Here is a 15,933-nt window from a genome sequence, read left to right as displayed (position 1 = left end):
GCCCATGACTGACCAAAAGAGACCTACTGTGCCCCTCACACAACTTCTGGCCTCTAGCAGGATGAGTGGAAGGATAAGGTGGACGACAGGTACCCTAACTTCCTTTGGCAGCATTAAGTAGAGTTCCACTGGTGGGTCCATTTCTTACAGCAGGCAGAACCGTTTCCCTTCAAAATGTAGGTTAGCCAGCTACCCACCCCCCCACACCACCATATCTGTTTTGCTGTCATGAACTTGATGGCTGCACTTGGATTTTCACACTATTTTGTGACATGTACTTCCTTCAAACCTTTTACAATTTATTACTGGCCATGTATGACCCATTTAATATGGAGGGGAAAAAGCATCAGTCACAGCCAAGTTTCAATCATTTAATTAATTAATACCTTTAAATGAAACACAGCTTTTTCATGTGTCTCACTCAAGCTGCAGGGCAAACAGAATGGATTGTTGTATAGACATATCAAAGACTCCGAAATTTAAAGAAATATATATATATATGTATATGTACTTTTCTCTTCTAACATTTTTGCGCAAATTAAAAATCAGGCTTTTGGTCTCCACTTGCACTAGGTCAAGCTCATTTTAGCCCAAGGACAAAGGATTGCCTCTTCTAGATTCACGCTCTCCTTTGTACTCTGGCCCACTCAAGGGGAAACAAGCACATATTAAAGCTCCAATGACATTGGAGGAAGGACAAGAGTTGGGCTGCCTTCTGCCCCCAGCAGCTTCCAGGCTACTAGCAGGGCCTTGGGGGGCGGGGGGGGGGGAGTTGACAGGTCCGGGGACAGCAGAGTGCTTATAGACTGTCCCCCAACTCACTAGGCAGCAGAATATACCCAGCAGCAGCTCACTCTCCATTGCCCACCAGGCAAAAGAAAAGTATTGGTTGGAAGCTACAGAGAGACAGTTAGCAACCAAAGAAGCCCTAGAGAGGGCCAGTGGAACCGGGGCTCTCATCCCAGTGTCCCCAGATCTTTTTATTTTGTTTTTGAGACTGTCTCACCCTAGGTTGGTCTCGAGATCCTCCACCTCAGCCTCCCAAGTGCTAGGATTACAGGTATGAACTAGCACCCTATCTGTCCCCCAACTCTTGTTACTGTGTTGATGGCAGAGGTAACTCACTCTCCATGGTGGAGGAGCCTAGCAAGGTTCAAGTCCAAGTCTCTGGTGAAAGAGAAGAGGTGACACAGGGTAGCTGCCACACTGGAAGGTGGCTCTAGGACCAGTTCTGTTCGGCCATGGAGGGTGGGGAATCCAGCTTACCTAGATAGATAGTATGGGTTGAAAATAGGTCATTAAAATTCCCAGGGGGGACTGGAGGTGTGGCTCAAGTGGTAGAGCGCCAGCCAATAGGTGAAAACACCAGACACCAAGTTCAAGTCCCGGTCTTGGACAAAAAGGAAAATTTCCAGGGGGAGATCAGTAGCAGAGGCTAATACCAGGGAGAGTCACCCCGGTCTGCTCACTAGAAGCACTAGACTTCCCCTCATAGACTAGGGAAGAGTCTGGAATAAATGCACCTTTGGCTTCCCATCCTTGCACTGTCTGTCAGCTCCCTGCCAGGGGAACCACCCATGTAAAAGGCAGCTACACAAAGGACATACACCACAGGGTAAAGAAAAGGTCAGAAGTCCAAGGGTCTAGTGGACCTGGGTCCCCTGCCCAAATAAGCTCTCTTCCTGCCAGACCCCCCCCACCTTCTTCCACCCCTTTTGTACTGTACTCCCTGCCTAGCTCAAAGGGCGCAGCCCAAAGGCTCCAACCTCTGAAGTCATGTCCTTCCTCAATTCAATGCAAGGGGCAGATACTTAGTATTCCTATCTATTTTTCGTTTTTTAAGGACAGTGCCTTATGGGACCTTCCCTCTGGCCCTCCCCTACCCACTTGGACCCTGGCAATCTCCTACTTCTTGTCCCTTACATGGAGCACCTGGCAGAACTGGAAGGCAGGAGGGTGCTTGGCGGTTAAGTTGAGGCACAGGAAGCCTAGGCCCCACTGTACCTTTTGTGCTTTGGAATTCCACAGCCCCACTCCTGCCCCATCCTGGGGGGGAAGCCTAGGGGAGTGTGTGACTTGCCCACCTCCAAGAACTAAGAAAAGAAGCAACTGGATTGGGAAAGAAAGGGCAGACTGGTCCCAGCTTTTGGCTGGCTACTGGCGACTGGTGCTGCCACCATGTAAACAGGCCCTTGGAATGTGGTTTCATGAGCCCTGGAATGGACATGAAGCCACTTTGCAAAAGTGCTTTGATTCTGGACTACAGTATGTGCATGATTGGGACATGAAACAAAATAAACACGAGTGAAGTGTTTTGCTCTGCACCCCCCCCCCCGCCTGTGGCCTCAGAGCCAGCAGGGGGCATAGCCACCCACTCCCACCAGCTACCTCCTTCAAAATGAGGCTAAGGCCAAGACTGGAGCAGCAGATGCTGGAGGCAAATCTTTCTGGAAAAGGCATGAGAGCTGGGTGACTTGGAGGACGGGCAACACCAGGCTTGCATAAACATCAGAGACTGTGGAGATTAAGGCTGCAGGCGTCCTCTCTTAGGTTGTGTCTGCCGTATTCTTCCGTCCTTGGAGCTGCTCAGGTCCCTGAGATTGTATTCCTGGGATGGGTCAGCGGTGCCAGTGAGTGTGGTGGTTCAGACCAGCTCTTTCTGTGGATCTGTGAGGAAAAAGGAGACACTAAGCAAGGGAGCATCTCAGCCTCTGACACCAAGGCCCAGCCCCTCCTTACTGAACCATGCCAGCAGCATTGAGCTGGACACTCTACTTGAACACTGTCATGTGGCTGGATTACAGTCTGACATCTCTGCACACACTTCCCCCCCAACCCCCATAGCTCATCAAGAGTGACAGTTCACCAGGCCTCCTAAGACCACAACAATCTTAACAAATACAAAAACACGGGTCCCAAGAGTAGAACTTGAGACACTGACCACTGTACCTGAACCTGAGGGGCTCATCGTCTCTGTACCAGCCAGCTGCACGACATCTCCATTCTCTGCCAGGTTCCCCTTAGTCCTGTCCTCAGCGTGAGGGAGCCCATTGGTGGAAGGCGCAGTAAGGGACTCGGCCTGAGGAATGCTGGGAGAGGGTGGGGGCACTCCCCCAGAAGGCTTGCGAGCCACAGGCGGGGGAGCCTTAGTAGGCTTCTTCTGGACCTGGGGTGGCCGCTCTGAGATGCTCCTTAGTTCAGCTACCAGGTTCCGCTGGAGGTCAGCTTGGGCTTCAGGGGACACTGGCCGCTCAAGATGCAGCTTCTTGGTGCCCTTGGAGAAGATGAAGCTGGCTGTGGAGGCAGGGGACTGGGAAGACCGCTGCACACCCTCAGGTGCTCCATTGGACTGGGAGCTTCCAAGGGCCTCACTGGCAACCAGGCCAGAGGCCTTGAGCTGGACAGCAGCATGCAGCCCAGAAGGGGGAGGCACAGGGCTGGCCCGCCCAGACAGGGCCCTTCGCAGTGGCTTCTGAGGAGCTGATGGTCCCAAAGCTAGGGTTGGAACCCCAGTGGGAGCACCTACAGAACGCAGCCGCACCATCTGCAGGAGGGAGGGTGTGACCAGGGGCACACCAGCATCTTCCCTGGGTGCCCCGCTACTCTTGGCACCACCTACCGGCTCCTTCACAGGAAGCTTGGCCAGAAGCTCGGGGCCAGAACTAGCTGGAGGTGGAGCTGGTGGGGCAGGCGGGGCAGGCGGGGCGGGGGGAGCTGGAGGAGGGTCTGCAGTGCCCTGGGGCTGGCTCTGGGAAGCAGCCAGGGTGCTGCCAGGCTCAGAGGAGCCTGCAGAGAAGAAGGCCTCTTCAGGTGGGGGGAAGTCGGCCATAGACAGGTCCTGTTCCTCGGGAACCGGGGGTGGGGGTGGGGGCCAGCTGGGATCCAGGGGGACCTCCTCAGCAGTCTCTGGAGCAGATGGGGCCTCCTCAACCACCTCTGGCTTCTTGCTAGGCGGTGGGGGTGGATGATAAGATGGGGGTGGGGAGGGTGGGGGTGAATGGCCTTTGGAGACCACAGGAGACTCCTGGGGTGGAGTCAAGGATATCTGGGGAGCAGGGGGAGAATCAGGACTGACGTCCGTGGAGCCAGTCCCAGGCGCCAGAGCAGGGGCAGCCTGGTTAGTGCTCTTGGACTTGGAAGGAGGTGGGGAGAAGGGGGCAGGCACCTTAGGATGAGGAGGTATGACAAACCTGTCACTCAGGGAGGTGGCCATGTGTGGAACAGAGCGGTCTGAGGGGGTAGGGTCAGAGGAAGAGGAACACAGAGACGTGAGGGAAGAGGAGACGGAGGCCCCAGGAGATCGAAGGGATGTGACCCGCTCTGGTTTAGGGGGCAGGGCCTTGCCTGGGGAAGCAGGAGCACCTGCGAGACCCTTGGGAGGGAAGGTCGGGGTACCACTTTGGCTCGAGTATCCACTAGAGGGAGAAAGTGTCCGTTCTGGAGACCGTGGGGGGCGCCGGGAGCCACCAGGAGACAAGCCAGAGACCCAGCTGCCTGATGAGCTAGGTGGGCAGGATGCTGCTGCCACCCCTTCGGAGCCCCCTGTGGTGGGGGGCCGGGGCAGCTGTGGCTGCGGCCTCCTCTCGGGCTTGGGTGGCAACCCTAAGGGCCCATCGGGTACTGCGGAGCCCCGCTGATGGAGAGAGTAGGTCCGGCGAGGGGGGAGCGGGGGCCGCTTCATCTTGCGCAGGGACACACTCCTGCCGGATGACTGCCCGCTGCTCCGAATGCTGATGGTGTCTGAGGCCTCTGCGGTGCTGCCCCCACTGGGGGAGCCCCTCCCACTGCCCCCTTGGGGAGGGGATGCCATGTGAGTGCTAGCCACGGAGCCCTCTGGCTGGCCCTCAGAGCCCCCCTTAGAGGAGAGGGTGGAACCATCAGACACGATGGTTTCGGAGGACTGAGAGTGGCTCCAGGTGTCACTGGAGGAGGAAGGATGACGGCTGCGGGGCTGTGGGCTCGAGGCCGAGGAGAAGCGGCCCATGGAGCGAACAGAGGCTGGGCTTGCGGAGTGTAAACTGCAGCGGCTCAGGGTGCGCAGCCTGCAGCGGCCCAGGGCCACCACGTCCACTGTGGGTGGCAGCACAGCATGTGGGATCAGCTTGGACAAGTAGGTAGCCTGGGGTGAGATGGACATGGCTGGACTCAGGGGCTCTGGAGGCCCTGCCCCTCCTGTCAATCCAGGCACTGCTAGGGACATGGGCCGGATCAATGGTGGGGGCCGAGCCCCTGTGGAGCGGCCAATGAGGGTGTCATCCCGGTAGACACGGTCGATGTGCCGCTGCAGCAACGCCTCGGTATCGGTGCCAGCCTCTGTCACTGCCTCTGCCTCTAGTGCTTGCAGGGACACTCGGGCTCCTGGCCCTGAGGCCAGACGAGCTGCACGGCCATCCACTGTGGGGATTCGGACAGCATCCCGTGGACCAGAAGGCTGAGGAGTACTTGGTGTCTCACGCTCGATCCTCAGGCCTAGGATTGACAAGGAGATGGCGATGAGCAGAGAGGGACTGGCTGGGGATCCCCACCCCCCACCACCACCTGCCTCTCCAAGGCTCACCGAGCTCCTTATGCACGTGCTGTGGCAGTCCCAGCACTGTGCTCCGCCGTTCCCGCCGGCGCCGCCCGGACTTTCCGGATGATTTGGGAAATGAGTCATGGGGTCTGAAGGTAGAGCCTGAGGGCCAGCCCAGGAGGGAGAAAAGCCGTTAGAGCAGAAGAATTTGGGGAATGTTCTACAGAGGACTACTCCAAGAAGACATGGAATCCCAGAACACGGGGAAACACAGGATTCCAAGGAAGAAGGAAAGCTACAGGTGCCGGGACATTATGGTGCCCACCACCTCTCCCCACACACACACCCAGGAATCCCAGCACCCGGTCCAGGCACCTTTGCGTTGGATCATCTCTGAGCGGATGGAGAGAGCGTCCTCTGCCGTGGAGCTCTCTGCCGTGTAAGATGTGGTCTGACTACAAAAGGAGATGGTGTCGTCATCTGGCCCTGTCCGGGAGGACTGTTGGGGGAAGGAGAAGGAGTCAGGGCCTGGTCTGGGTGGGCTACCTCCTCAAGACTCCCTCTGAAATGTTCACTCAAGATTCCTCCACCACCACCCAGCATGGAGCAGGCATCAGCTGCAGCAAGCCTAGACTAGCTCCCTGGGGTTACTTAGTCGAGCCTTTTGCGATGCAGGAAGGAAGCAGATCAGAAGGGTCCAAAGCCATGTTGGCCAGAGGCCAAGGAAGGAGGGAGGGAGGAAAAGGAATGAGGCTGGGCAAGCAGGGCTCACCTGGATGCTCTGGGTGTCTCCATGGTCCCAGGCACCTTTGTTCAGTTTCTGCTTTTCTGGAAGACACCAGGAGGGTGTGTTAGCCTAAGCCTTTGACTTCAGGAGCTGAGAACAGCACTGGTTGGGAAGGGGAGTGTTACCTTGGTGTTGTAGGGAGCGAAGCCCTTCCTGGGCCTGGGTGTGCAGCTCTTCCAGGTGAGGTGCTCGTCCACTGGGGAAGAAAACGTTGTCCTGGTGCTCATCCACTCCCGAACCTGGCCCCTGGCCGGGCCCAGCACTCTGACGTTTGTCACTCTCTGCTTTGGCAGAACCTAGTGAGATGGAAGAAGAAAAGATAGATCCAAAGGCATGTGGGCCCTGGAGATGTATTGGCACCAAAACAAAAGCACCTAGTCATCAGACTGTACACTGTCCCTGGGCACATATGCATGGCCCACGCTCTCCAACCCAGACACAGCCCACAATTCTGTATGTATGCACAATATCCACAGCTCCTGTGCATACACACAAGCTACACCCAAGGATTCAGAGGGCCCACATAAGGCACCATGGGGCACACAGATCCACGGTTGATTTACATAGCATTCACAGGCTTCCAAGGCTATACATACAAACAATTCATATATCCACCTATACTCAGCTTCCACATATCCACAACTGTGTATCTACATATCACTTGGGGTCCCATGAGAGAAACCACAGCAAATACATTTCTTTTTTTTTTTTTTTTTTACATTTCTTGTCTCTAGACTCCAAACCTCCCTTTTCACACAACGTTTTGCCCACATTTGGGAAGAAGATACCCTGGGAAACCAGGAAAAAGTGGTGGCTGGCAGGGGTCCTAACCAGACTCCTAGAAAACCCTGGGGAAGGACAGGCCAGGGTAATTTCTTGGTCTCCCTACTCACCCATGGGGCTGGCCCCTTCATGGAAGAATGGACAAGGGAGGGGAGAAGAGGGACCCAGGCCTCTCCAACCACAGCCAGGGGAGCTCAGCCTCTGGGAAGAGCCCCAGCTATGCCCTCTCCTGCAGGCCCTGGCCCCTGGCGCAGAAGAACCGGGGATCCATTACACAGGATCCTGTTACAGGCTCCGCCCACCGAGGGGCTGGTCATCTAATCCTGGAGGGGCTGTCTCAGCGCTTTGCAGCCCCAGCTCCCCCTTTAAATGAAACGCACAACATAAGCAAAAGAGATGGGAGGGTCATATGACCTAGGCAGCATCTTGTAGAGGGACAGGAACTAAACAAACTGCCACGCCCCAGAAATAGGGTCTTTAGTTCAGGCACCTTCCATTTTCCCCTTCCTCAGCCCACACTCTTCAGCAGCCAGAGATCCTGCCAGGATCAGAGTGGGGAGGTAGGTAACCCAGCCAATCTCGAAGATCAGCGTCCTCAATCCCTTGACTTTACAAGTGGAAAATCAGACTCAAATTGGAAAGATTACCCAGCAAATGAGAGTCAGAGCCAGGACTAAGCTGTGTTTCCAGAGGAGACTGCTGGATCACTCAGACTGGGGCCCCCTAGCCCCAGGAATCTATGGTCCCTACTGTCAGAATCCAGGCCTGAAAGCCAGTCTCCTAGGAGGAGACTTCCAAAACTTCTCCACCCACCCAACTATCATTTGACTGACGGAAACTCATAGCTCTTCAATTTCCAGAGGTACTAGTTTTCCTCATTGCTGCCCAAATATCATCCTCCCTTTCCACAGGGATGACTTCTGTCTCTGAATATCACCCAGTAATAATAACAGTAATGCATGAGTAGCCCTGCAGGGACAGCCTGGCCCCAGGGAAGGCTTCAAGGTCAGAGACATCAGTGTCCATCCTCCCCCAGAACAAGCAGTGCCCAGACAAAGGCAGCAACGAGGCAGCTGGACAAAGGCCCCCCTGCACACTGGAGATTGTGGGCTGCCCTGGCCTAGTTACCGATCCCCACCCCACCCTCTGCCTCTTACTCTCCCCAGCCAGTTCTTCCCCTATTCTACCTAAGGATCTGGCAAAGAGAGCATGCAGGAGCCCTCGCCACCCTCCACAGCCACACCCACTCACCTTTCTTCTTAAAGATATCAAGAAGTGCTGGGAGGTGACGGCCCAGGAACACCACCATGATTGCAAGCGTCCAGTCCCCCTACCGTAATCTCCCCAGAGCACTGAGCAGTGCCCGCACCATAGCCCCGCACTAACGAGAGCCAGGGCTACAATACAAGCCCATCTGCCCTCCAGTGGCCGTGTGGTTCCTGGCAGAGGAGGGGGAGGGGCTGCTCCAGGTCCTCCTCCTACCTTTGCCTCTAATCCCGCCCATCAGCCAACCCCACCTCCCACAGATACCAGGGGCACTGAGGCTGAGACTGAGGGTGCTCTGCTAGATGCAGGGAGTTAAAGGGGAGGAATAGGGAAGACACAAGATTCCAACTACACCTATGGATCACTAATTCTGCTCCCAAGTCCTTATCTAAACGTTCAGGAGCCAGAGCTAAGGAAAGGATCTCAGCTGTCAGATGGTAGACGGAGGGGCCACAAGATCAGGCTTGGCATCATGCCCACACCCTAGCCTCCCTGATGATTCCCAGAGGAAAGAGCTCTCTGTTCAGGGAGCAGCCAGACAGGAGCCTAAGGCTGCCTGGGAGATGCCCAATACAGAATCACGGGCAGTGGTGGTAGCAACTCAGCATATATGAACTCAGCCCCACACCTGTCAGTTACCACCCACTTTGGCAGTGTGACACCACAGAATCAGAAAGATCCTGTGACCAGCAGAGAACACCTGAAGATGACAGAGCCAGGAACAAGATCATTTCAACACAGCTGGGTGCCGGTGGCTCATACCTGTAATCCTAGCTACTCAGGAGGCTGAAATCTGAGGATCACAGTTTGGTTTGTTTTGCCAGTCCTGGGGCTTGGACTCAGGGCCTGAGCACTGTCCCAGGCTTCGTTTTTGCTCAAGGCTAGCACTCTACCTCTTGAGCCACAGCGCCCCTTCTGGCTTTTTCTATATATATGGTGTTGAGGAATCGAACCCAGGGCTTCATGTATATGAGGCCATATTCCCAGGCCCCTGAGGATCACAGTTTGAACTGTGATCTGGGGGAGCAGACCTGCTCCCCGAAGCCTAGGATTCCTCCAATTGGCTCCACTGTGTGACTTAGTGATGAACAGGCAGGGAGTTCAGAACTAGCAAAAAAAAAAAAACAAAGCTCACAAAGTCAGTAAAAGTCAAGAGGTTGGGGGTTGAGGAGAGCGATATGCTAAGAAGGAAGTCAGCCTGAGGTTCCAATCCAGCTCCATCACACACAAATCCTGACGTGTATTAAAGGCATTTCTCCTTTAGTCAGCTAAAGGAGGGGAGCTTTATCTTGTTCACCAGTATCCCCAGGGTCTAAACCAGAGCCTTGTACACACTCTGAGGTCAATAAAGACTTGTTGAGGGGCTGGGGATATAGCCTAGTGGCAAGAGTGCCTGCCTCGGATACACGAGGCCCTAGGTTCGATTCCCCAGCACCACATATACAGAAAACGGCCAGAAGCGGCGCTGTGGCTCAAGTGGCAGAGCGGGAAGAAGCCAGGGACGGTGCTCGGGCCCTGAGTCCAAGGCCCAGGACTGGCCAAAAAAAAAAAAAAAAGACTTGTTGAATATGGGTGAAACTCACTAATATGATTTTAGGTGGTGAGAACAGAAGAGCTATGACAGGAGGGTACTCCCTCTAGGAAAAGCACCCCGGAAGGGAGCCCTGAGTGAGGATCCAGACAGGACAGGTACAGCAAAGCCTTCTAGACAGATGCAAGCAAGTGGCAAGGCTGTGAAGTGGGGTGGTGGCTTCCCTGGAACACAGGAGGCCAGGAAGGCTGGAACAGGGTAAGCACAGGAGGGAATGCCGGAGAGATGAGGTCAGGTGGGCTGGGAGGGCAGGAGCCAGGTCAGGTGGGCCCCTAGACCTTGCCCCTGAGCGTCAGTCAGTCAGTCAATGAAGGCTTCAGATGTGTAGGTATTAAGTCTACCTTGCTAAGACTGTGCAAAGAAGGACTTCTATGATGTGCTGTACCCCAAAGTCACCTGAGGACACTCCCCCCACCCTGAATCCTTGGGGATCTAAGAATTCACAGTGGCTCCCCTGTAGCTCTTCTTCAAGTACTATGCACCCAGTTTTGGCCTCTCAAGAGACCACTCAAAACTCTGGGCAAGGGGCTGGGAATGTGGCTTAGCGGTAGAGTGCCTGCCTAGCATGCATGAAGCCCTGGGGTCAATTCCTCAGCACCACATACTCAGAGAAAGCAGGAAGTGGGCTGTGGCTCAAGTGGTAGAGCCATAGCCTTAAGCAAAAGGAAACCAGGGACAGTGTTCAAGCCCTGAGTGCAAGCCCCAGGACTTGTTAAAAAAAAAAAAAAAGGAAGGGAAGGAAGGAAGGAAGGAAGGAAGGAAGGAAGGAAGGAAGGAAGGAAGGAAGGAAGGAAGGGAGGGAGGGGAACCTCTGAGGAAGAATTTCATTATTCTAGAGAATAAGCTTTTGTGGAGCTGGATGTATACATCACCACTGAAGTGTGAACAACAATCCTTAGAAGTAGATACCTTTATCCCCATGTTACAGATGTGGAAAATGGAGGCCAATGGGAGCAAACGTTATAAAGACAGCTTGCTTGATGTCCACTGTAGAATGAGAACACTTTTCACTCAGAACCGTATGAACCAAAAGCCACACTCTCCAAACTATACTTACCTTGTAAATGGAAAAGGGGTCCAGGAACTCTATCACCCCTAGAGAACGGAGGTTTCTGAACCACAGGCTGAACCTATCCTCTCCCTTAGGCCAGACCCCTTTATCATATCAGTCCCACACAAAAAGAAAAGCGCATCAGGTGATGACACTTGCAGGGTGATTAATCCCTACCAGGCACCATGCCAGGCTCTGGTGGAGGGGAAGCTTTCCAAGCCTTCATAGACCTTATAGCACCCCTTTAAAACAGGTACACTCCTTGTTACAGGGGCCAGGAGACTTCCCAAACTCCTGCTAGGTCCCAAACCTCAGCCTTTCACAGCCTGGGACAGTTACCCTTGGCTTCCTCCTAAATAGGAAAACAAAGAGCTAAGACACTAACAAAGGGACTCCTGCTAAATTGGGGGTGGAGGAACATCAGACCATCCAGGTCCCTGGCTCACAGCTGGCACTCAGGGCCACAGCTGCAAATTCCCCAGCCAGATCCAAGGCTGCCATACTTGATAACATCTGGTTGCCCCAGCAACACCCCTCTCCTCCTCCACTCCACCCCAGCCTAGCCAGAGCCTGCTGCCCCCTCAGAGCCACCCCAAGGCACAGGGCTACTACAGGCCAGTGCCTTAACTTGGGAAAGGGCTCACAACCCAAGTCTTAGGTGGAAGGGACACCTCCTCCAAAGAAATTTGAGGTCCAGAAGGTGGAACGTCCTTGCCCAAGGCTATACTTAAAGAGTCAGTGTTTCAGGGTGGTTCTGACTCCACAGTCCCAAGGTACCGCCTGGGGCTGGGGCCTCCACCACCCCCCAGCCTGAGAGAGGAGGCTTCCAGGAGTAGAGAAGTCATCCTGTCTCCCAGGCTCAGCCCTGTCACACAGGGCATGCCAGGAAAGTACAGAGGCAAAAACTCTTCGCCAGTAGAGAGGCATGTACACCCAGAATGGCCTGCTAGGGCCACCACAGGTGGACACTCCTGAGACCACCCTTGCAAAGCGCACCTCTTACACCGTCCTCATTCACTACCTAACCAACACAGAGTGAAACAACACCTGTCAAGTGGCTGCACGTACACCCACCACCCAGGGGCTTTCCTGAGCCTGGGGACAGGGAAGAATCAAGAATGGGGAGGGAATCCCTGCTCCCCCAAAGCCATAAGCACAATGCACATGCGTACACACTGGCTTGGCAAGCTCCTCCATGGGGTGAGGCCTCAACCTGCCCCATTCCAGAGCAAGGGGTGGGGGTGGCGCACCCACAAGCAGGCAGGCCTGACTCAGGGGAGAGGAATGAAGGGGGGAGGGTACAGCTGTCCAGGTGGCCTTGCTCAGAAGCTGGAACCCTCTGGGCAGACCTGGCCCTCACCTCCAGCTCTGGTCTTTGCTGCCCCAGGCCAGCTGGCTGGCCAGGATTCTGGATGCTCAAAGGCCCTCAGTCTCAACCCCTCCCTGTATGAGTGGACAGATGAAGGCCCTGAGGGGGGCAGAGTTTCCTGGACAAGTGAAAGCTCAGAGAGGGCCAGAGGCTCCTCCGGCCACATGTCTAGAAGTCTAGAAGCAGAGGTAGAACCGAGAGTCTGTGGTTGGTTATCATCCCCATGGAGACAACACAAAGGAAATGAGCAGAACACATTTCCAGGTGGAGGCACCTTTCCCAAGCACTTTCTCTCCTACTACCACGAAGGCACACACACGGGAGGTTTCCTTTCTCACAAAAGCACACAGGGAGGCTCAAGGGAAAGTGATTTACTTGTTCAAGGTCACCTAACCAGGAAGTTCTGGGTAAGGCATTTGAACTTGAGTTTCTCACAAAATACCATAGTATGTCCCAGGTGTGAGTAATAGGTAAAGGGGACTCATGGCCCCGTCCCTCCCCACCCACCTCACCTCCAGAAAGGAAATTCCCCCATCCCTCTTTTTAGTGTCCAGCCCCGCCCTAGCCAGGGCAGAGCTGACAAGCTAGGCCGGTTCTAAGGTAAATAGTGGGGGGCAGGGAGTGCCCAGATCAGGGAGGAGAGGATCCTATCCCACGGGGAACCCTGGGGAAACGCACAGTAATGCAAGGAGGAATTAGCTACAATAATATTAATAAATATCATAATGGGTTTCCAGGTCAGCATTTGCTCCCAACAATGACATAATAAACCTTTTCAGCCACAGCACAATTTTGAGTCTCCAAACCCTTTCTTTTGTTCCTTCAAGGCATGATTATCCCATTTTATGGATGCCAGAGAGGCAGCCACCATGAAGTTAGTAGAGGAAAGGTTAGAAAATCTAGAGGTTGGGCTGGGGATATAGCCTAGTGGCAAGAGTGCCTGCCTCGGATACACGAGGCTCTAGGTTCGATTCCCCAGCACCACATATACAGAAAACGGCCAGAAGCGGCGCTGTGGCTCAAGTGGCAGAGTGCTAGCCTTGAGCGGGAAGAAGCCAGGGACAGTGCTCAGGCCCTGAGTCCAAGGCCCAGGACTGGCCAAAAAAAAAAAAAAAAAAAAAAAAAAAAAAAAAAAAAAAAAGAAAATCTAGAGGTTTGAGGCCAAGCCTTGGATAAATACATCAGCCTGTCTGGGCCTCGTTCTCATCCATAAAATGGAACTGCTAAATGCAACCTCAAGAGTACCTGCGGATGCTCAATAAGATCATGTAACCAAAGGAAAACTCATACGACAGGCAGCCTGGGTCTCTGCCTGTCCTGGGTGTAGGGGGTAAGGACAAGGCCTTTCCACTTACAATACGATGACAATGACAACAAACTGGTATTTCCCAAAAGCTGAGGGCGACATAAGTCTCACTAAGGCCCCCTCCAGAGGGTCAGTGACTTGCCCCAAGTGAGTAAAGGCAAGATCAGGTTTGAGCCCAACTCTGGATGCAAAACCATGTTCCTCCCCTGCCACTGGCCCTGCCTACTGCTTCTGGAGCTCTCTACCAATCTCAAGTGGGGTTAAGGACCATTAAGATAAGGTCTGATAAAGGACACTTAACATCAGCTCCCTATCACTCCTGAGTGGCCTGCCCTATCCAAAGTCTTATCCCCCATTTGGGAGGCAGGGGAATTCCAGGCCCAGACTGGACATCTCACAGGCCTGGGAGTCAGGTTTGAGCTCTGTTAGCCTTTAAAATGCAGCTTGACCCGTCAGCCACTACCCTTCTCTGGGCCCAAATTTCTTCATCTGTGATATGGAGAGTTGGATAGATGACCTGCAGTGAGCCCTCTGCATGGATAACTCTGCTTCTAGAAGGAATGTAGGGAATCCCCACAGAGTCAGAATCTACAGCCACAAGGGGGTTCAAAGAGGGCTGGACAAGTCCCTTATCTGGAGGCCCAGGGCTCCGACAGAGCTAGTCACAAGATGAGGAGACATGGAAAGGGGGGAGAAAGAAGGCCTTTCTCCAGCTGTGGAACCCATCAAAGACCCTAGTGTCTCAGATCTAAAGCAAAAGGAGAAATGGGAAGAATTCCAAACAGTCTAGTTACACCATCTTCCTAGCGACAAGATGAAAACAATCCAGAGGGCATGTGACAGTGCGACACACAGGGCACGATGCAGGAGAACTGGAAGAGGACACTAACAATAGTTCTCCTTGGACTCCCAATTCACATCCTCCACCTTTCCGCAACTGGCTCAGGAAAAAGTGCTCAGTTGGCCTGAGAATACAACAGGTGACACAGTGTCTTTCCAGCAGAGGGAAGATATCGCGTCACCAGCCTTGGCCCTTCTCCACTCTCCCAAAGGCTTCATTTTCCACCTGCTCCCTCTCTAGGCCCTCAACTCTTATCCTGAGTGCTTCCTAAACTGGTCCTCTCTAGAAGGGCCAAGTTCTGAGGGCCCAGGCTGTCTTTCCCAAAAGACCTGTAGGCGACACAGTCATAGCATGAAGAATATCTATCCCCTAACTGGATAGGGACACAGGCTTTATCCTCTGCTAGTCTGAATCTGAATTACAAGTCAGCCACCTCCTTGTGACTTTCCTTAAATGACTTCCTTCTCTAAGCCCTCGCTTTCTCATCTGCAAAATGAAGAGAATAATACCTTCTTGGCTGGGAATGGGTGGCTCATGCCTGTAATCCTAGCTACTCAGGATGCTGAGATCTAAGGACTGAGGGTCAAAGCGAGCCCAAGCAAACAAAGTTGTGAGACTCTTCTCTCCAATTAACCACCAAAGAGCCAGAAATGGAGTTGTGGCTCAAATGGTGGAGCTTTGACCTTGAACAAAAAAGGTAGAGGACAGTGCCTAAGCCCTGAGTTCAAATCTCAATACCACTGTGTATGCGCACACACCTTCTAGTTTACTGAACTGTTGCAAGATGAATGAATTAAGGTAAACAGTTACCATACGGCCTTATTTTTATCTCTGCCTTGCCATCTCTGCTACCATCCCATAACCAAGCAGCCCTCCCTGGCCCTTACTCGAACATCTGATTAATCCCAGATCTTGTCAATTCTACTGCCTCCTCCTCTCCTCTCCTCTCCATTCCCACAGCCCCCACCCTGTCCCCAGCACTCACCTCATCACCTCTCCCCTGAATTACTGCAATAGCTTGTGCTTCTACTCTCACCACTCCACCTCCCAACCTGTCCTGCCGGCACCTGCCCCAGCCCTACAGCCATCTTCCTCACAGGCTTTTGTAAGGCTTGTTCCTTGCTCAAACATCTTTACTGCCTTCCTACGGCCTAGACACTTCAGGCCTCTCTGGCTGCCTTGCACTCTCTCCCTCCTCTCACCTCATCAAGCTTCAATCATCCCACACCTAGAGGCCTTAGCATGCTCAGCACAAGTAAAGGAAGGAGCCTTCACTACTTTTATCTCTAACCTCGTGTTCAGTCCCCACTCTGTGTCCCTGCTGTGGTCTTTCACTTAATCAACGATTCAGGATCAGCTCCAATCCTGTACTTACTTCAAAGGCAGAATTAAGACCATCATCTCCGTTTTCTATAGTTGACCCCAGC

The 15,933-nt window shown here is 53.7% G+C and overlaps 1 protein-coding gene across 3 annotated transcripts in view; it reads right to left on the bottom strand.

Annotated features, from left to right (window-relative positions):
- Positions 1 to 357: 357 nt before the first annotated feature.
- The window catches only part of Kiaa1522 (KIAA1522 ortholog), a 30,412-nt gene continuing 14,836 nt past the window's right edge, over positions 358 to 15,933 (bottom strand). For 2 of the 3 annotated variants that reach the window (XM_048350786.1, XM_048350787.1), the window contains exons 2-7: positions 6,425 to 6,595; positions 6,285 to 6,340; positions 5,888 to 6,011; positions 5,558 to 5,674; positions 2,950 to 5,469; positions 358 to 2,667 (exon numbers count right to left, since the gene is read on the bottom strand). In XM_048350786.1, coding sequence (XP_048206743.1) covers positions 2,645 to 2,667; positions 2,950 to 5,469; positions 5,558 to 5,674; positions 5,888 to 6,011; positions 6,285 to 6,340; positions 6,425 to 6,595 — 3,011 coding nt within the window. In that variant the 3' untranslated portion in view covers positions 358 to 2,644. Of the gene's footprint in view, positions 2,668 to 2,949; positions 5,470 to 5,557; positions 5,675 to 5,887; positions 6,012 to 6,284; positions 6,341 to 6,424; positions 6,596 to 8,333; positions 9,111 to 15,933 lie in introns of those variants that run through there. The other variant, XM_048350788.1, reaches the window with a different exon arrangement.

This window comes from Perognathus longimembris, chromosome 7 (assembly GCF_023159225.1).
Source record: "Perognathus longimembris pacificus isolate PPM17 chromosome 7, ASM2315922v1, whole genome shotgun sequence".
NCBI classification, from domain to species: Eukaryota; Metazoa; Chordata; class Mammalia; order Rodentia; family Heteromyidae; genus Perognathus; species Perognathus longimembris.
Note: the sequence above shows the minus strand (reverse complement) of the source record. Positions and strands in the feature narration are given on the sequence as shown.